The sequence below is a fragment of the Chiloscyllium plagiosum genome, unplaced genomic scaffold, assembly GCF_037043375.1.
Source record: "Chiloscyllium plagiosum isolate Xiang-an unplaced genomic scaffold, Cpla_swu_hap1 HiC_scaffold_22, whole genome shotgun sequence".
In the NCBI taxonomy this organism is placed as follows: Eukaryota; Metazoa; Chordata; class Chondrichthyes; order Orectolobiformes; family Hemiscylliidae; genus Chiloscyllium; species Chiloscyllium plagiosum.
This window is the reverse complement of record NW_028270160.1, coordinates 35,187,252-35,209,897: the sequence shown is the minus strand read 5'-3', so window position 1 is coordinate 35,209,897 and position 22,646 is coordinate 35,187,252. Positions and strand designations below refer to the sequence as shown.

At 38.2% G+C, this 22,646-nt stretch overlaps 2 protein-coding genes across 2 annotated transcripts in view; one reads left to right on the top strand and one right to left on the bottom strand.

Annotated features, from left to right (window-relative positions):
* insyn2a (inhibitory synaptic factor 2A) overlaps positions 1-7,679 on the top strand; it is a 52,855-nt gene extending 45,176 nt beyond the window's left edge. Inside the window, exon 4 of the mRNA XM_087998958.1 lies at positions 7,490-7,679. Coding sequence (XP_087855084.1) covers positions 7,490-7,679 — 190 coding nt within the window. The remainder of the gene's footprint in view (positions 1-7,489) is intronic.
* Positions 1-22,646, bottom strand: part of dock1 (dedicator of cytokinesis 1) — a 592,086-nt gene that overhangs the window by 360,183 nt on the left and 209,257 nt on the right. The gene's annotated exons all lie outside the window — the stretch shown is intronic.

The window sequence follows — 22,646 nt, the reverse complement described above, 5'->3', positions numbered from 1 at the left end:
CAAAATCATAAAGATGTGGATGCAGGAAGCATGTGAGCAATAAAGGAAATCATCCCTCACTTCCCCATTATTATATACAATGTCATGTATCTAGACAATATGCCTATATACAACATATCAGGAGATTTTAATGTGTAATTCACAATACTAAGATATCACGTAAAGGAATGTATTACTTTCAATGATTAAATGTGAGACAGAAAGAATTGACCTATTATTGTCAGGTGATAGCAGAGGAATTACGTTCAGTGACATCCACATCAGATGTTGCTTCTGCCAACTTGCTCACCTGATTACAACAAACGGCATTCCCAAGATACCCACAAATTCATGAAAAAGTCTGCTCTATCTGAAATCACTTCACCACTTCTCTGATGAGATCACAGAACTCATGATACACCAAGGCTTACACCTCAAATTATTCAAACTGTATGAATCAACATGCAAATCTTCATGCATTTGTGAAGCAAAAAAACTTGAGATCATTGCACTTCTTTTAGTGAATAAGATATTCCAGATGGCAAGATCTGCATATTTTAAATTTTAAAAATAATGCCTCGTGCTCTGGGTTTGTCCCTACCAGAGAAACTGGTTTCTTTGCATCAAATATATTATCCTTTTAAACCTGTTAATTAGATCTCCACACAGTCTTTGAAACACAAGCAAAATTTAATTTCAGGTATAATTCTAGATTGATTCTTGCACCCTGTCCAAGCTAACGTATGCTTTGTTAACTGTGCGCCCAAATTTAAATGCAAAACACCAGATGGGGTCATAACCAATTTTCTGAGCCAAACTTCATCCTGGTTTCATTAGGTAAGCACACACAGATTCTAAACAATCTATGAAATACCAGGAATTCTAAATTATTTACTTCTGCCCCCAGACCAGAGGTACTCTGAAGGTAAATGTGATATCCTATTTACAACAAATTATTCTTCCTTATATATTTAAATATCATGACATTTTAAAGATGACTAGATTGCTTACATTTTTCATTGTAAACTAATATACATAATTATTAATTCTACTATGACAGAACAAAAGAAGAATCTTCCAGATATAAATATAATTTTAATACTATTAGATAGTGCATGACAACTACAGTCAGGTTTGATTGTATACACAAATTTACATTAACAGATAATTGCGTAGTAGTACAGGGTCTCCAGCGTCACTCAAGCCATGACCCCATTACCCTCAGGGTAGTTTCCTTGCCCTGAACATTTTCAGTTGGCTCAATAACTTTCCCTCCACCATAAGGTCAGAAATGGGGATGTTCACTCATCAAAGCACAATGTTCAGCACAATTCACGACTTCTCAGATACTGAAGCAGTCCCTATACAAATATAGCAAGTCCTGGAAAATATCCAGGCTTGGACTGACAAATAACATCCATGCCAGACAATTAACATCACGAACAAGAGAGAATCTAACTATTGTCCCTTAACATTCTATGGCATTACCATCACTGACTTCCCCCAGTATCAACATCCAGGGAGTTACCAATGACAAGAAACTGTGCTGTCCCAGCCACATGAATAACATATCTACAACAGCATATCAGAGGTTAGGAATCTTGCAGCAAATAACTCTTCTTCTGCTTCCCCAAAGTCTGTCCATCCTCTACAAAACACAGTCTGGAGTTTGATGGAATACTATCCTTTTACTTGGATGAATGTAGCTCCAGTTACATTCAAAAAGCTTGTTACAATGTAGAACATGTAACCTACTTGATTGGCAGCACATCCACAATCATTCACTCTCTCTAGCACTGTCACTAAGTGGCATCAGTCTATATTATCTATACAATGCACTGCAGAAATTCACCAAAAAGTTCCTTAGACAATACCTTCTAAACACATTACCAATAGCATCTAGAGGTTTAAGGGTAGTTGCTATGTGGGAACATCACATGTAAGTTTCCTCAAAGCCACTCACCATCACGATCTGGAAATATAGCACTGATCCTTCAGTGTTGCTTGGTCAAAGTCTTGGAACTCACTCTCTAACAGCATTGTGGGTCTGCCTACACCAGAGACTGCAGCAATTCAAGAAGCAGCTTTGCCATCACTTTCTGAAGGCTATTTATGGATGGGCATTAAATGCTAGCACAGCCAGAAACACCCACATTCCATGAATAAATAATAACAAACAAAAATAAAAAAGAACAAGAAATGTAACCTGAGTGGTATTCAATATCCAGAGAAAATGAGCACAGAATTATATATCAAACATTAGACGTGGTGCTGAATATGTTCCTTCATGTTGCTCATGTTGAGTGCACAGAATAAAGGATAATAAAACTCACTGGAATGTTTGAACCAATGTATTACACAGCAGTATTACTAGTTAACATGAACTATTAATGCTTACAATCTTTATTATTTTAAGCAAAATATTTTTTATGATGAACTTGCTGTTTTATCACCAAGTGCTGATAGAAATTATTTAGACAAGGCTATGTCTTTTGAAGCACCTGGGAAAAGAACTATGTATTTCCCTATTTTACCTTCCTGATCCATACAGGTGCACCTAATATTACATCATACTAAAAGCTCTACAGCATTTAAAAAAATGTCTGTGACACTTCAGGAATTAGTCTGCATTCTCCTTGAAACAAAGATCAAGTAACATAGAATTATGAGGAATGATTCCCTGCAGACAGAGAAGTCAATGGGACACTTTCTGCAACTTCTCAATGAAATTTACAGCCCAACAGGTAATTCTGTCTATTACTCGTGCTGGAGTTATCTGCTTAATCATAATTCCTTGCTCAAACTATAACCTCTTACTTTTTAAATGATTATCCAATTCGCCTTTCAACAATCTTTCCTTTCTTTGACCTCTCCATCTCCAATTCGGGAAATGGACTGTCCAATGCCATCTACTACTGACTTCCATATCTATCTTCACATCAGCTCTTCCTACCCCACTGCCCTGCAAGGATTCCATCCCATTCTCCTAGTTCCTTCGCCTACGTTGTAGCTATTTGGATGTTGCCACCTTCCAAAACAGCACTACTGACAGGTTGGACCGTCTGTATATCTCTATGACATGGCTTCCTTCTTCCATAATTGTGGCTTCCCACCCATTGAGGTTGACAGGGCCCTCAATCAGATCCAGCACCCGTGCTTCTGCCCTTGCCCCTTCCCATCAGTTACAACATGATTGGGTTTTCCTTGTTCTCACTTTTCACCCACCAGCCTCTGCATTCAAAGAATCATTCTCTGCCATTTCAGACAACTCCAACAGAATACCACCAAACAGATCTTCCCCTCATTCTCCGTCCGCATTTTGGATGGATTGTTTCCTTCAAAACACCCTAATCCATTCATCGACTACCAACAACACCCCTCTTTCCTGTGCTATCTTCCCATGTAACTGCAGAAGGTGTAACAGCTGTCCCTTCACAACCTCCATGTTCACCATCCAAGAGCCTGAACAGTCTTTCAAGGTGAATTCATATTTGACCTGTACCTCCTTCAATCTTGTGTATTGTATTTGCTGCACCCAACATAGCCTACTTTACATTAGAGAAACCAAACACAGAGTGTGACCACTTTACAGAACACATCCAGTCCGTGTGCAAGCATGACCCTGTAACCGATCATTTTAACACAGTGTCCTGTTTGCATGCCCAAATATCAATACTTGGTATGCTGCAATGCTCCAGCAAATCACATCTAAAAATTGGAGGAGTAATATCTCATCTTCAAATTGGACACTTTACAACCTTCAGGGCTAAATATTGAGTTCAACACCTTCAAACCTTTAACCCATTCCTTTCTTTTAGCTTTGATTGTTACATTCTCTGTCACCCTCTCTCTCTCTCCACCCCCTAGTGGGATTGTCTGTTCTTTCCAATCAGGCAGTTAGATACACTATTGTTCTGGCATCAAATTACAATCACTTAATCTGAACTATCAACATTCTTTCTCCTCGAGGACTTCCAAACCGTACCCCACTTTCTCCACTGTTTCATAAATGCTGTCCCCTCCGCACTTCACTTCAGCTCTGATGAAATCATCTAGACTTGAAACATTAGCTTCCTTTCTCTCCACAGATACTGCCGGATATGCTGTGATCTCCAGTATTTTTTGTTTTCAGTACAGATTCAAGCATATTTACAACTATTCTAGTTATCAAACCTAAAATGGGTAAGACTTCTTAATAACTGTTTTAACTTGCCTGGCCATCTTCAGAGAATTATGCACATGAACCCTGAGGACCCTCTGCTCCTGTACTTGCCTTAAAATTATACTATTGAGTCTGTATTGTGTCTCCATGTTTCTTCTGTCAAAATGCTTATCTCACATTTCTCTGCATTGAAGTTCATCTGCCCATTTGGCCAACTTGTCAATGTCACTCTGAAGTCACTCATTGTTATCCTCACAATTCACTATTCTCCATAGCTTAGTATCATCTGAAAATTTAGAGATCTTGCCCTCAATACCCATCTCCAAATCATTTATATAAATCAGAAAAAGGGTCCCAACATTGATTCTTGGGGAATACCATTTTCAAATAGTCTCCAATCCAAGAAATGACCATCTATACCTACCCAGTTTCTGATTATTTAGCCAACTTCTAATCCATGCTGCCAAGGACTTATCAAACCCAAACATTTCTAATTTGATGATCAATATGCCAACACCATGTCAAATACTTTCTGAAAGTCCAAATATACAACATCCATAGCACCACTCTCATCCACTGCGTGTGTCAGCTTGTCAAAACTCAATCAAATGTCAGACACACTCTTGACATGATCACTATCGAGTATTAATCTACTTCTCTCCAATTGTATATTTACCTTATCATATATTATGGCTTTATCAGCTTTTTCCACTATTGACTTCAAGCTGACAGGTCTGTAGTTTTGTGTCCTTTTCTTAAATAATGACATCACAGTTGCAATCTTCCGGTCCCCCAGAATTAATCCTGTGTTCAGAGGGGCTTGGAAAGTTTCTGTCAATTCGTTTTGCAATTTGCTCTTTTACCTCTCTCAGCAATCCTCCCAACTGGGCGTGGCAACTTTTCCACCTGGAGTTTTTTTTAAGCACTTCTTTGCAGCACTTTGGCTTTATTTTCAACTATACTGGTCGGTTGCCCAACACGCGGTTTCAGCTAGGCCACTGTCACCATTTTCTAACTTCGTAAAGGCAGAAACAAAGTACTCACTTAGTACTGAATCAAAATTACTGGGGAAATTCAGCAGGCCTGGCAGCATCTGTGGAGAGAAAGCAGATGCTGCTAGACCTACTGAACTTTCCCAGTGATTTTATTGTTTCTGATTTCCGGCATTTGTAGTTCTTTGTTTTGATTTAAATTGATTTGGAGCCTCTGCCTTAACCTTTGCTTCAGTGAGCAGCTTATCCTCCTTGTTCGTTATAAGCCCCACTATTCGCTTTACTAATATTTTGTTATTAATATGTTATATATCTAAAACAGTAAAATTTAATAACATTAAAACAAATATCCTACAAATATAGCTGCATAAATGACAAGTTTTGACAATTCAAAAAGCATCCCTTGAACTGGCTATTGTCACAGTAAATCTTTGAATAAGCATTCCATTCCACTGATTTAGTTCAAATTGTATTAAGATATATTTTGGAAACAAATCACATGGATTATTAAATTATTTGGATTATATGAGAACAGTACTCAGACTTCTATCACTTAGAACAAAAGAACTTAATTAGAAAGTCTTATGACAGGGTGAATGCACTCAGTCTTTTTCCCAGGGTTGGGGAATCGAGGACAAGAGGGTATCAGTACAGTATAAGGTTAGAGGGGAAAGAATAAAAGGGAACCTGAGGGGCAACATTTTTTTTTTAAACAGAGGGTGGTACGCATATGGAATGAGCTGCCAGAAGTGGTTGAGGTGGGTATATTAACAATATCCTGAAGGCATCTGGACAAATACATGGATAGGAAGGATTAGAAGGATATAGGCCAAGTTCAGGGAAATATGGTTAGCATGAACAGACATTTTGGTCAGCATGGACCAGTTTGGGCCAAATGGCATGTCTCTGTGCTGTAGGATTCTATGACAAACATCCATGAAGAGTAGAGTGAAAGAGTCATTTGGTAATTCAGAAATTGAGTAATGTTGAAAAATGAATTTTTAGCTTGTACTCATCAAGACATGAATCACAAGACACAAAATCTCAAGAGAAGCAATACTTTGTACTGCATAACAGGGTGCTAATTGGTTGGCAAGTGAACTCTGATTGTTAAAGGCATTGCCATAGAGAATGCACCCAGATATTGTAAACCATCAAGCTTTTGTTTGAATGTAAACCAGACAAGTTGACTCTCATTGTTCAAGGCATTACCACGTGAAATATGCCACCGAATGACTATTCCCAGACTTTATTTCAGATGGAAAAGGCACAATGGAGCATGTCCTTTCAGTTTCTATAGGACAGAGACAGGCATGTGCACATTCGTGGTTTCTAGCATGTGAGTCACACTGTTATTTAATTGACTATCTGACCAGAAATATGATAGGACTTGCCATATTAATACAGTGGCTAGAAGAGCAGGTTATGAATCCTGCAGTGAGTGACTCACCTGCTTATTCTCCAACACGTGCCCCACCATCTGCAAGGCACAAGTCAGAAGTGTGATTCAATTCCCCACTTGCCTGGATGAGGGCAGTCCAACTACACTCAATAAACATGACACCATCCAGGAAAAAGCAGCCTTCTTGATTGGCATCACATCCACAAGCATCCATTCCCTCCACCAATGATCCTCAGTAGCAGCAGTACTATATAGAAGAGGCGCTGCAAAGATTCGCCAAATAAGCTGCTTAGACAGCACCTTCCAAACCCTCAATCATTTCCACGTAAAAGGGCAAGGGCAACAGATGCGTGGAAACACTTGTCACTAGGTCTAATTCCTGGAATTTCCTGTGTAATGGCATTGTGTGTCTACCAACACGTGGAAGGCAGCAGTTCAAGAATGCAGCTCACAACCACCTTCTGAAAGGCAACTATGGAAAAGGAATAAATGCTGTCCAGCCAGCGATGCTCATGTCCCATGAGTGAATTTAATAAAGCACGATTGTTAGTCTTATTCTTAACACACATAGAACTGTTTACCAATATTCTTGCAATTCTGTCATGATGTGTGCAAGGCAAAAGGCTTTAATACTATATCCCATTTTCAGCATAAATACAGACCTCCAGCTGGCTTACAGAGATTTAAAGTGAGTAGGAAAACTATGAAAAAGATAGCAGTCCTGGAATAAGTTAAGCTGAAAGGAAAAATATATTACTAATATTAATGTCAGGAAGGGATTTAATTGTAAATCTTTGTTGCAATAATTCAATATTAACTGTGTAAAAGCATCTTACATTCAGACTGATCTAATGCACACAATGGATGTTGTTTATGTTCCATTAGGATGAATGATTAATGACAGCGTAGTCTGCCCTTAACTGATTTAAAGCTGCATCTATTATTACTTCCTAGTGTTGAACTCGACTTCAAGCAACAAGAGGACAAGTTTCAACCAGTTATGAAAAAACTACACCCTACTGAAGAAACTCAGGTTTCAACCATGCCTTACTCACAAGAATTCTGTTCATCTGCCTACCAAAAGCAAAAACCTAGCAAGACTGAATCAAAAAAGCATGGAAAATGGAAACTGTGGTTTCTTTAACGTAGCACTATTAAAGTTTCTATTTGTCAATTTCATTCATTTTGACTGATTTTGGAGTTGAGCTGAATACTCAATTATCAAGAATTTTAAATTAGCTGCCAATTATATGCACAAGGTAGCATTCATCCAAATAATCCATTTAGAAGATTTTAGTTTTCATAAATCACTACCACACATGAGTAATGCACTCCTTTTTATTTTACAGGTCACAGACAGGGAATTAAGTAATATTTTAAATGGATGTATTCAAACATTGTATTAATCTGTCAAAAATCATAATTGGGCCTGTTAATTTCAAATGTCACTTCACATGTTACTAATAAGATATTTTGATGCCTTCATTCATTAAATAATACCGGAAAGAAATAGCGCAAGTCGTACTTTTGCAGGGTTTTTCATGTTTATGTTTAATTCAAGAACTCTAAATCAAGAGTGTGGAATTAGTATTTTCAAGCACATTACAGACTAATGTGGAAAAAGCACAATTTTCAAATAAGCACGACCGATAAGGTCGGTGCTGGTTGTCATAAGGTTTTTATTTGGCAAGTGATAAGCCTGTAAATCTGCCTAAAAGCATCACATTGAACACCAATACTATATTCTGCCTTTCCAAATTTGCATTATGTTCCGGACAAGTTGTGATGTATCTTTAATCATTTCCAATTAATAGCTGTGAACACAGGGTATATTCTTCCCCATTAGGAAAGTTTTAATCTACTGGTACTTGAAATTAGGTCGATTGAAAATATTGACCACAGGTGTCTAGATTTTGTTTTTTTTTCCAAAAGGAAGAAATGAACTATTAATGGCCACTACGCAAGTTTTTTTTGCATAATGTAAAGAACATGTAAGAAAGCTACATAAAAATGCAGAGATTGATGATTTAATTGCACAGGTTGAGTTTAATTTCTCTATATTTGAAAAGTAAATGCTACAAAGAGACCTTTATAAAAAATGTAAAGTAGCATTTGCTATATGTACAAATTCAATTTCACATTGTAAGTACTTTGCACTATAAACGTTCTTTTTCTTGTGAAAGTTTAAAGAGTCACTTGAAGAAATATTAAGCTAAAGTAACACAACAGAAGTATATATAAAGTGAACCGAACAGATGAAATTGTTCAACTGTAAACACTTATTAAATAAACCACTATTTCTTATTTGAAGCAAAATTGCTGAGAAATTATTTTAATATTTACCTTTGTAAACTAATTTGACATAAATTTCAAATCTATTTTGCTTTAATTTGCAAATCAAGTTTAAGTAATTCCAAAATCCTTATACTTAAAAATCCACTATCAAAATCCAATATATTTATTTTTAATATATTAAATTTCAAATAAGGATTTGAAAAATCATAGCTTTTCATTCACCAGTTAAAAATAAGTATGCATAAATGACTGTTTAGAAATCAAAATTATGTTGTATACTAGAGCAAATGAAATACGCAAATTAAACAAAAATTAAATACAACGGTCTCCCTTCAGATCAATGCTACACTCTCAGATCTGCAAACCTGTTAAATTTTATTTTTAAGCAATTTTCCATATTTTAATCCAAAAATCACTAAATAATTTTAATTTTTAAGCCACAGCAATATTTAACCTATTACATTTATTTTTGAACCTGCCGAATTACCATAATAAATATTACACATCTCACATCTTGCAAAACTGAAGGTTATTGCTCTGTACATTCATATGCGGTGGGGGATGGGGGGAAAGAATTTAATATTTCCCACTTAAAGAAAGGATGAATGGAAATATGCCATATTAAAGAACTAGCTTCAAAAAAATTAATCAACTGCATTGCCATTACTCTCTCCTCGGAAACACTGTTGGTCCACAATATATTTATCTATTGAGAAGGATGATCAAAACAGGATTTGTTAGCATTTTGCCTTTGTACATTAACACAAAAATTTGGAAGTTATTAAATTTTCCGGTGCACACTGGACAATTAGGGGCAGCACGGTGGCTCAGTGGTTAGCACTGCTGCCTCACAGCACCAGGGATCAGGGTTCACTTCCTGCCTCGGGCAACTGTCTGTGTTGAGTTTGCACATTCTCCCCGTGTCTGCGTGGGTTTCCTCCGGGTGGTCTGGTTTCCTCCCACAGTCCAAAGATGTGCACGTTAGGTGAATTGAATCGTAGTGTTAGGTGTAGTAGTCAGGGGTAAATATAGGGGGTGTGGGTTTCTCTTTGGAGATCCGGTGTGGACTTGTTGGGCCGAAGGGCCTGTTTCCACACTGTAGGTAATGTAATGTAATCTAATTGAGAAAAGGAAAGGATGCACTACAAAATGCCACTTTAAAATATTCTGTTCCTGTTGTATACATATTACACCTCTCACTCCCTCGGTTTCTTTTTCCAATCTATTTTGCTTTGAAATGTTTGCATTTTCTTATCCTGTGTTGCTATATTACAATTTTTCCCATATCTCACAATGCCTCTCCATCACTCTTTTCCAATCTCCATGCTGCCAACACGCAAACTCCACGTTTATCACGCAGAAGGAATATTTTGAATGGGAAATGAGATCAGGAAGGAAAGCATGGTGCTTAGGGATAAATAAAAACTGACCAAAGGAGAACACAAATATCTAGAAAATAAATCCATTGTGGGATAAAAGGCAGGTAGTATTGAGGCAGAGTGTCAATATAAAAGCCCAAATAACAACAGACCAAAGAAAACTGACCTTCTGTAGTAGTACTTTGAAGACAACAAAAAAATATTCTTTTGTATTGCAGTTAGCTGCATTTTGAAGCTAGAAAGTGTGTTTTGCATGATAATAACAATGAAGATAAAGACTTTTAAATGTCAAAATTGTGGCTTGATGAGAGATACATTATTTTTCTTTTCAATTACAAGCAAAACCCTTGTCTCACAGCAAGATTATATAGCTTGTAATGTTACTGTAATCATTATCTAGATTTCTTGTTAATTGATAGTTAAATAATGATTAAACAGACGTAACTTTCAGTTAGTATGCTTTGCACAGTCAGGAAAGAGAAACCACATCTGGAATGAGATACAGCCTGAGTGTGTATATAGTTTAGGGAATTTGGAGGCAACTTGTGAATAAAACTTGGGACTCTCACTGTCTCTATTAAATCTCCTCTTAACCTTCTTCTGTCCAATGAGAACAGACCCAAGTCTCTCAGCCTTTCCTCATAAGACCTTCCCTCCAGATCAGGCAACATCCTGGTACATCGTCTCTGCATCTTTTCCAATGCTTCCACACCCTTCCCGTAATGGGCGACCAGAACTGTACACAATATTCTAAGTGAGGCCACACTAGCATTTTGTACAGTTGCAGCATGACATCACGGCTCCAGAACTCAATCCCTCTACCAATAAAACCTAATACACCGTATATCTTGTTAACAGCACTATCAACCAAGGTGGCAACTAACAGGGATCTATGTACATGGACTCCAAGATCCCTCTGCACATCTACATTACCATGAATCTTTCCATTGACCCAGTATTTTGGCTTCCTGTTATCCTTCCCAAAGTGAATCACCTCACATTTAGCTGCATTGAACTCCATTTGCCACCTCTCAGCCCAATTCTGCAGTTTATCCAAGTCCCCCTTCAACCTGTAACATTCTCCCACACTGTTCTCTACTCCACCGACTTTAGTGCCATCTGCAAACTTACTAACCTATCCACTTATAGCTGCATCCAAGTCATTTATAAAAATGACAAACAGCAGTGGTCCCAAAACAGATCCTTGTGGCACACCACTAGTAACCGGACTCAAGGCTGAATATTTCCCATCAACCACCACTCGCTGCCTTCTTTCAGAAAGTCAGTTTCTAATCCAAACTGCTAAATCACCCTCAATCCCATACCTCTGCATTTTCCCCAACAGCTTACCATGTGGAACCTTATCAAAGGCTTTACTGAAGTCCACATACACCACGTCAACTACCCTACCATCATCCACATGCTGGTCACCTTCTCAAAAAACTCAATGAAGTTTTTTTAGACATGACCTGCCCTTGACAACACCAGATTGACTATCTGAAATCAAATTGTTGCTTGCTAGGTGATTATAAATCCTCTCTCTTATAATCCTTTCCAAAACTTTTCCTACAACCTTTAACAGTAAGGTCCTGGGGAGCGTTGCTGAACAAACAGACCTTGGAGTGCAGGTTCATAGTTCCTTAAAAGTGGAGTTGCAGGTAAACAGGGTAGTGAAGAAGGCATTTGGTATGCTTGGCTTTATTGGTCAGTGCTTGGCTTTATTGATCAGCGCATTGAGTAAACTAATTGGAAGGTCATGTTGTGGCTGGACAGGACATTGGTTAGGCCACTTTTGGAATAGTGCATGCAGTTCTGATCTCCCTGCCACAGGAAGGATGTTGTGAAACAGAAAAGATTTACAAGGATGTTGCCAGAATTGGACAGTTTGAGTTATAAGGAGAGGCTGAATAGACTATGGCTGTAATCCTTGGAGCATCAGAAGCTATGGGGTGACCTTATAGAGGTTTATAAAATCATGTGGGGCATGGGTAGAGTAAATAGACAAAGTATTTTCCCAGGGGTGTAAAAGTTCTGAGGAAGGGTCATCAAACCCAAAACATTAACTTTGATTTCTCTGTACGAATGCTGCCAGGCCTGGTGAGCTTTTCCAGCAACTTTTTTTTTCTTGGATTTACAGCATCCTCAATTCTTTCAATTTCTGTTCAAAAAAGGGCCTATTGGAAGCGCACAGTCAGTAAACCTCGCACAGGCAGGAGAGACCATATCCAGAGTGATAGATAGATCAACTGAGTATATAGTTTGGGGAATTTGGAGGGAACACGAGAATTCAGAGGAGAAGAGGTGCTGTTTGCTTGTTTTTTGTGGCACATAATTTGTAAGGCTTTTTTTAAAACAGGATACATTGAAGACCAGGATCAGAGGACCTTCACAAAACAGTGAGATCAGAGGAAAACTAAGTTAATTGATTGGTGATAACTACTAATTTGACTATTGTAGGTTACTTTCAGATTCAAGGTAAATAGCAAAAATATTTACAGGTTACAAACTAAAAAACAAGCAGGACATTTTAAAAAATCAAATTAAGAATAAAGTAATTAAAACAGAGAAACTGGGCCAGGAGAGGTGTTGTAACTGCATGATGTAGAAGCTGGCGTTGGTTGCTTAAGGAAGTCTGGCTCACATCTGATGAGCTGGAGTCTGAGACTTGGACACTGCATAAGATCAGGAAAGGGGAGAGTTGTGTATCAGAAGGCAGTAACACTCCTTAGATTAATTACCTTGAATTTAGTCAGTGGTCAGGGAATGTATGACTATCAGCAAGACAGTTAGAGGGATCTAGAAAGTAGTACTGAAGGAGCCTTAGACCTTAAGTTTATCTAGCTTTTTCCCTGTGTGGATGAGAGCAGGGGCAATAGGGAGAATGAGCAAACTGACCACAGCACCGTGGTAGAAGGAGCCATTCAAGAGAGGAGAAAAAATGAGAAATGTAGTTGTAGTCGATATAGTATAGTCAGAGGAATAGACCTGCTGTTCAGTGGCCAGGATTCCGAAGCCTGTGTTGCCTGCTTCGTGCCTGGGTTCAGGATATCTCATCTGAGCTGCAGAAGAACTTAGAGGGCAGGGAAAGATCCAGTTGTCACGGTCCACGTAGGTAACAACAATATAGATAGTAACAATATTCCCAAAGGGAATTTAAGCAGCTAAGGGCTAAATTACAAAGCAAAACTAAAACGGTATTATAGACCAGACCAAACCTCCTCAAAATATCTCAAGGAGATAGCCTCAAGCATAATTGTAATCTTACTTAGAGATAAGCATAAGGCGCTAGGTTTCAGTTATGATTCGATTGTCTGCTATTCAGCTTTAAGCAAAACACTTATCCTTACAAAACAGTTAAAATACAAACAAAAAAAGAAGAATTGGCATAATTCTATAGTTTTATTTAACTCCTAATCATCAGCTGTTCCAATACATCATCAACACACCCTCGGCAAAAGCAAATTCAGCAAAACAGATTTTCCTCACTTGCTAGTTCGCCCAGTCCAAGAGAAAAGAACACCAAAATTAAAAATCTAGCAACAGAGAGGGAACTCAAGCAGTTTGCTGCAGCAGAGAGACAGCTGTACCTATCAGCTTCAAACCCCAATGTGAACTTAAACTGAAAGCAAACTAAAGCCCTGTGGGTCTGAGCGAGCCTGCTTCTGAAGCATACATTCCGGCACCACTGGCAACACCTCTCTGCAAGAAAGGCAACACAGAACAAAATCCTCTTCCAGGCACAGTGACATCACAAAGGTAATAATCTCTGGATAATCACCTGAGCCATGAACAACTGCCACACGTTCAACATGATTAAAGAAATAAACATGTGGCTCAAAGATCGATGTGGGAGAAATATGTTGAAGACTCATGAATTTGACCAGAGTACTGGGAAAGGATGGAATTGTACCAATGGGAAGAGAATCATGCTAGGGCCAGAATCCAGGCAAATCACAGAACTGGGGCTGTGGACAGAGTTTTAAACTGAATATAGGGGAGGATACAGTTGCGTGGAAAATTATGAAAAACAAGGTGGGGGTGGGGGGGGGGGGGGGCTCAGCAGAGGGTATTAAAGTTTTCAGAACAAGTAAAGAGGCAGAGAGTAAGGAAACAGTCAAGAAAGGAGTGGCACAGTTGCTCAATGTTTAGCACTACTGCCTCACAGTGCCGAGAATCCAGGTTTGATTCCAGCCTTGGGTATTCTACTTAAATGTATGCAGTATATGAAATAAGCTACATGAGTTTGTAGCGCAGGTTGGAATATGCTGCTGTGGGCATCACAGAGATGTGACTGCAAGGGAATGAGGGATAGGAACTAAATATCCAAGGATGCATGCCCTATCAAAAAGGCAGGCCGATAGGCGAGGGGTGAGTTTATATTGTTAGTAAAAAATTAAAATTAAACAACAGCAAGCAATGTAGGATTGGAAGGCATAAAACCTGGGTGGATAGAGTTGAGGAAGCACAAAGTTAAAAAAGACCTGATGGGACTTAGGTACAGGCCTCTGAGCAATAGTCAGGATATGGGGGAGAAAATAAAATTAGGAGACAGAAAAGGCATGAACTATTACAATAATCATGAGGGACTTCAATATGAAAGTGGGAAATCAGGTTGGTAGCAGATCTCAAGAACAGAAATTTGTGCAATGTCTATAAGATGGCTTTTTTGGAGCAGTTGAGGTACAGGCCACGAGGGAACAGACAATTCTGACTTTGGTAATTTGTAATGAGGGAGGAGCTGGAAATATTTGATTGGCAGGGGGGCCTAGCAGTGGCCTAAATAAAGGTTAGAGAGAGATAGGAGCAGATACTGGACCACTGGAAACTGAGGCTGGAGAAGTAGAAGGCGAAGCAAAAAAATGACACAGAAACTGAATCATAACTTTGCATTAGTTTTCACAGTGGAAGATACTAGCAGCTTAATGGAACTTCAAGAGAGTAAAGGGGCAGAGTGGAGTGCACTGGCCATCACTAAGGATAGGGTGCTGGGGAAGCTAAAAGGTCTGAACATGGATAAATCACCTGGTACGATGGACTACACCCCAGAATTCTGAACAAGATAGCTGAGAAGATTGTAGAGGCTTTGGTGGTGATGTTTCAGAAACCACAGAGTCAGGGAGGGTCTCAGAGGACTAATAAATGTAACACACTTGCTGAAGATGGGAAGGAGGTAGATGACAGGAAACTATTAGCTAGTTTACTTACTTCCGTCATTGGTATGATTTTTAGACTCCGTTGTTCAGGATGAAATTGCGGAGGACTTGGAAGTGCATGGTAAAACAGGTCTGAGTCAACACAGGTTTGTGAAGTAAGATCATGCCTGAAAAATCTCTTAGAATTCTTTGAGATGGTAATGAGCAAGATAGACAAAGGAGAGCTAGTGCATGTGATCTATTTGGATTTTGAGAAGGACTTTGACAAGGTGTTGCACAGGAGACTGCTAAATAAAACAACAGCCAATCGTATTACGGGCAAGGTACTGGCATAGATAGTGGATTGGCTGACTGGCAGAATTTCAAGTGCAAAGATAAAGGGACTTTGTCAGGATGGCAGCCGATTCGGGGTCAGTGTTGGGACCACAACTATTCGTGTTATACCTTAATGATCTAGACAAAAGAACTGAGGGCATTGTTGCTAAGTTTTCAGATGACACAAAGGTGGGGGATGTGGGAGCAGGTAATGTTGACGAAGCAGAACAGGACAGTGGGCAAAGAAGTGACAGATGGAATACAATGTGGGAAAGTGTGATGTTACGCAAATTTCTAGTTGTTCATGGCTAGTGAGGGGTTTGAAGTGTGTTTTTTTTTGTAAACCATTTCTATGTTAATTAGATGATCAGTGTCCACAGGCCAAGCAATATAATTATATATACCAATGAACAGACCTGGGTTTAACAATTTCTGAGTAGATGTGTTACTAACTAATTAATACAGTAATCTTTTCTTCCACACCAGTAAACAAGTCAGGACTTACAGATTAGAACCATCTGCAGGTCTAGTCTGAGAACATTTGACAAGTTTTTATCCATGTAACAATACTACCTGTAGTTTGAATTTCATTATTAAACACTGAGAAACAGGAAGATGCACATATACATTCAGAAGTACATATGTGGAAGCACATTAATTACTATCAGACTTTTAAGAAAGGAGTTCATGATTCACAGCAGAGATATATCCCAGTGGGGAAGGATTTAGAAAGGGGTACACTAACCATGGTTGACCAATCAAGTTAAGAATAATATCAAATTGAGACAAAAAACAAGTGGCGAAGATTCGTGATTAATGGATGGGAACATTTAAGCACCAACAAAACATGATAAAAAATTATAAAACCAAAATCAATAAACTACTGACAGCAAAAAACATACAGTAACAGCTTCTTTAAATATTAAAAAAACAGACCAACATGAATTTAGGCCCCATAAAGAACCAGGAATGACAAAAGGGTTGAATAAATATTTTGCATTATTATTTTCACCATCTCAGTCAAAATTTTAAACTATTATGAATAAACACTTGCAAAATTTAACACAAGGTTAATTTCAGTCAGACTTTAACTCAACTCAGGATGTACCTCATTGTTTTTTTTCCTTTAACGTAATGCATCATAGTCCTAGATGATCATATGGCTGCTCACACTTTACAGAAAGATGACTGATGGTTGTTGCCTACTTTTTAGCATTTTGCGAGTTTCATTTAGATCGGGTCTCATTCATCATCCCATAACACAGTACAGAATTACATTTCAATTATGGCTCAATGAATAGCATTCATGCCTTTGAGTTACAAGGTTCTGCATTGAATTATTATTCCACAACTTGTAAACAAAAATCTATGTTGACACTCCAATGCCTCTCAAGTAAAAGATGAGCCCCTGATTACACTTGCAGGTGAATGCAAAAGATCATGTAGCACTATTTCAAACAAGAGTGTTATCCTTAGTGTAAAGCATTTTAAGACACCCTTTGATCCTGTTGAAAGGCACTATATAAATGCAACGAGGTAAAAACAATGACTGCAGATGCTGGAAACCAGATTCTGGATTAGTGGTGCTGGAAGAGCACAGCAGTTCAGGCAGCATCCGAGGAGCTTCGAAATCGACGTTTCGGGCAAAAGCTGTTCATCAGGAATCCTGATGAAGGGCTTTTACCCGAAATGTCGATTTCGAAGCTCCTTGGATGCTGCCTGAACTGCTATGCTCTTCCAGCACCACTAATCCAGACTATCTCAATGCAAGCCTTTCCTCTTGTGCTCTGTACCTCAAAGCATTAAAATTCAGTATTACATGAATTATATATTAATATTTTATCCACTTGAAATGCTGCTTTGAAGATTCTGCAAATCTAAACTCCAAAATCCCCATTATCACCTAAATTGCTCTTCAATGTTTTCTCTCAGTATTAAATATATATTTCTGGGTACGGTAAAAAGCAATATTAGTTATTTATTACTGTAGTTAAATTACTCTACCACAATTTGAAAATATAAACTTTTAGTTTTCCTTAAGTGTCAATTATTATATTGATAATCATTTTTAAACCCTATTTCAAAGTATTAATTTACAACAATGATGAAATAAGGGTGGAGAAAGCTCATATAAAGTGTAAACACAAGCACAGAACCAATGACCCAAATAGCCTGTTTCTGTGAAGTATAAGTATTACTTTTTTTAAAAAAATTGTTCATTGACACTGAAGTTGATCTATCACACTTTTGCCTATTTCATCATCACCTTGCAGTTTCGTTTGATATTCAAATGCGTTAATCAATTTTATAGTGCACTTTATTTTAGCATTGTCTATAAATTTGGATGGCAGTCTCTCAAACTCTCTGCCTAAATTATTGACAACCCAGTGAAGAGCAGTATCAGTACTGAATTCTACACAACGTTACCTCATTTCCAACCACACTGTAAATTGACCATAACTCCAATTCTCTGTCCCATTTCCTCTAACCAATCTTTAATCTAATTTACTACTCTTAGTTTCTCACCTTTTAAACTTCATCAATAGTCTCAATTGCAACACTGTCAAATGCTTCCTGAATTATATACACACCACTTCCAATGTACTTCTCCATGCATAATATTGGTCCCCAGTCATTTTTACAAAGAACTCCATTGAGGTTGCCTGCATTACTCCACAAAAGCAATGCATTGAGTACAGACTCTTGCACTAACCTGGGGAATGAAAGATAGAACATAAATACAATATTTCCTGCCATTCTATGACAGACTAAATTTTGTTTGATCTTCCTCAGGTCATTCCATGTTGCTAAATTAGGTTAATTCACATAGCTGCATGCAGTGTTTGCTTTTATAGGTACTATGACAGCAGCGTACATCTCTTCTTAAGAACAGCAATTTGGAAAATTAATTTGTTGTATAAAGAATTATCATGTATAGTCTCAAGCATATTATGTCACTGGTGAAATACAGCTCTCTCTACCATGCACAAGTCTATTTTTAGTTTCATTCAATTTAAGTAGCAAAGGTCATTGTTAAAGGAAAAGAAAGCCTAATGATCATAGATCAACTTTGATTTGAGTTCAATGGGTCAAATTCACTTACTAAGATTTAGCATGTGAAGTCTATCTCACTTCTAGTGAATGAGTTGCTGTTAGCTAGCAAGAACAGAACATCTCCCAGTACTTCAGTAAATCAAATCAGTTTACCTTTGAAAACAAACTGAAAGGATTCAACCTAAATTTATAACATTAGCAAGCTGCATATTATTACTTTGCATCACTAAACAAAAGAAAATAGACAGTTATCACAATGAAAATTTATCCTACACTATTCCATTTTCATCCATATGTCTTTCCAATGGCCATTTAAATATGCTTAAAGTATGATAGATGGGCTTCAGATTGGTTCCACAGGTTGGCTCAACATCGAGGGCGGAAGGGCCTGTGCTGCGCTGTAACGTTCCATGTTCAGGTACTATGTAATGCCTCGCTGAACAGCCCAGCTAAATTAATTTTAATGGGGTAGAAAATGCAAAGCATTGCCCATTACAAAATGTCTTTGAATAACTCTGGTTGTCAGATGACTGGTTTCCAGAGAGCACCTGTACATCTTTGTGTTAGGCATTTTTAATGGAACAAGTATATAATGTTCAATGGCTTGCTACTTTGCTTATAATAGTGTTCAAAGCTAAATGGAATCTCAAAATAAGAATTTTTTTAAAATTGAAATGATAGACGTTGATTTATATAGTCCAATCATAAATCTATTATTCTTTACTTAAAAATCACCCTTATTGCTCATATGTGTGCAAAGCACCACTGTGAACTGAACATAAGAACACAAGAAATTGGAGAAAAAGACTGTGGCTCATCAAGCTTGCTCCACCACTGACTAATCAGGTTGCTCATGAGTTCTAAATCTACTTTTCTGCCCATTCCCCATATCCTTCAATTCCCTCAGATTCCAAACATCTGACTGTAGGAAATTAAAAATAACTTCCTGATCAATAATCAGTTTTTTAAAAAAAACAATGGAAAAAATCACATCTTGGAGCTGATTTCATGCTCAATTTTAATTTGCAGAATATTTGTCCATAAAATAGGATAACCTAAAACAGAAAACAACCATATATAAGCCAATAAAAATAATGTACTGTGGATGCCGTAAATCAGAAACAAAAACAGAAGTTGCTGAAAAAACTCAGCAGGTCTAGCAGCATCTATGAAGAGAAATCAGAGTTAACGTTTTGGATTCAGTGACCCTTCCTCAAAACTAGGGAAGGGTCACCAAACCTGAAACGTTAACTCTGACTTCTCTTCACAGATGCTGCCAGACCTGCCTAGCTTTTCCATCAACTTCTGTTTTTGATTGAAAAGCCAATGCTTAGAGTAATTAAAGTGATTAATATTTGAATGCTGGATTTTTGCATCCTTAATTTGCCTGATAGGATTAAATAATTTGGGGATAAAAGAAGTGGGGGAGTGGAAATGTTTCTGAACGTGCAATCCAAAAGCCCAGGCTAATGCTCTTAGGACATGGATTCAAATTGCATCTTGAGAATTGATACAATTTAAATTAATTTTTTTTAAAATCTGGAATTCAAATTATCTTCAGTAATGGTGACCATGAAGCTACCATCAATTATTGTAAAACCATATCCAGTCATTAGGATATTCCTATTTAGATTCTCTACAGTGTGGAAACAGGCCCTTCGACCCAACCAGTCCACACCGACCCTCCGAAGAGTAACCCACCCAGACCCATTTCCCCTCTGACTAATGCACCTAACACTATGGGCAATTTAGCACATCTTTGGACTGTGGGAGGAAACCGAAGCACCTGGAGGAGACCCACGCAGACACGGGGAGAACGTACAAACTCCACACACAGTCGCCCGAGGTTGGAATCAAACCTGGGACCCTGGTGCTGTGAGGCAGCAGTGCTAACCACTGAGCCACCGTGCCACCCTTATCTTGTCTGATCAATCAAACTGCTGCAGAAAAGTCAGACAAGATGGACTGCAGGCAGTACTGCAGTCACAGCTTTCTCCTGTCTCAAACCAAGGGCAGCCATGATCATTTAAATGGCAAAGCAGACTCAGTGGAACATAGTAAATAGGAGTTGGAGAAAACTATGTTCTAATGGGGTGGTATCACCTTTGTACACATTTAGCAAATTTCACATCCAAAACTATTTCCGCTTCAATATATTTGTCCTTAACAAAAGTCTGTCATGAACAAGGGCAATCGAGTAGCACATTAGAATGTGATTTCAAGGTTTAAAAAAGGTTAAAAAATATTCCTTGACATATTTCAGTTTCATTAAAGCTAAAGTCCCCATTGTTGTACCAGACCAGAAGGATGCTCTTGTTGAAGAGAGAAGATTGGTAGTAGTTTAGCCAAAAGGTTGCCATATCTCAGGCAACGAGAGCTTGAGGAAGTGTGTCCTTCGTGGTGACCAGTTTGGTTAGGTCAGTTGACTGGTTTGCTGTGCGGACTGACCCCAACAGCACAGGTTCAATTCCTGTACCAACTGAGGTTACCATGAAGTATTCTCCTTCTCAGCCACTCTCTTTATCTGAGGCATGCGGACTCTCAAATGAGAATAGCAATTTGATTAATATGGTTGACAATGATTGTATCAGAAAAAACGTAAATTTTATGGACTCTAATCTAATACCTGTGCATAACTGATAATTACTTCAAAAAACTATACAATATTTTTATTCTAATTATTAGATTGATAAGTAGTCAGTTTCTCCATGAAGAAATTATATGTCAAAGCTTTCACAACACTCCTGTTATTATCCAATCACAAACCAATTACTGTTCCAGAAGACAGTAAGATAGAGGTGTCTTGTGTCATCGTGACTGTTCAATGCTGAGTGAAGGACAGTATGAGGACGGTGCAGTGATATGGCTGCATCATAAGAGGTCATGGGAAATCAAATCTCAGGTATGCAGGCTATCCACAGAGCCAGAAGAAAAGAATAGTTAGCACAGGGCTTGTCAGACTTTGGATCATGACATTCTCTGAGGTCATGAGCTCTGAGGCAGCAATGAACAACATGGAGCATGAACTGAATGACAACTGCGAGATGCCTTTAAATATTTTTTTTTCCTCTAAGGATAGGCAGTGGTCTAATGGATAGATATTTGATGCCTCCTGACCATTGCATAAAATGTCTTGAGAAAGTAGGGTGCCTTCTTCACTTCAAACAGATTAAACAATTCCCAAGGTGCTGAACTTCCCTCCCCTCAACCCCAATCCAGGACCTAAATTTCAATATGGGCCACTAAGTTTAGCTCAAGAGGAGAAGGTAGCAAAATACAAATATCAGAAACAAAGAATTGACACCTGTGATCAGGCATCAATGGAAGGAGAAATTAACATAAAAATAGATAGAGCTGCCAGAGGAAGTATTGGAGGCTGGTACAATTACAACATTTAAAAGACATCTGGATGGGGATATGAATAGGAAAGGTTTAGAGGGATATGGGCCAAGTGCTGACAAACGGGACTAGATTAGGTGAGGACGCCTGGTCAGCATGGACGAGTTGAACCAAAAGATCGGTTTCCTTGCTGTACATCTCTATGACTCTATGAGATAAGAAATAAGGAAAATCAGATGGGTGCATGGACAGAGGAAGGCTTGCAAAAGGCCAAAGAAGGAGCAAGACATTGTCAACGATCTAACTAAAATGTGGTGTATAAACAAATTGTTAGCAACTAAGAACTGTTAAGAGTATCTTTGATAATGACTAATTCTATCGAGGGTTGTGACCAATTCAGAGAGCAAACACAATTTCCGATGCAATATCTGTAAAGTTTCCCAAAAGTCCAAGGAAACCTTAAAATGAATTTAAAGTACTCCGAATGTTGGAGATCGAAAATTAAAAATAGAAATTGCTGGAGAAACTCTGGACTGACAGCATCTGTGGTGAGAGCCTCAGTTATAGCAGCAGAGC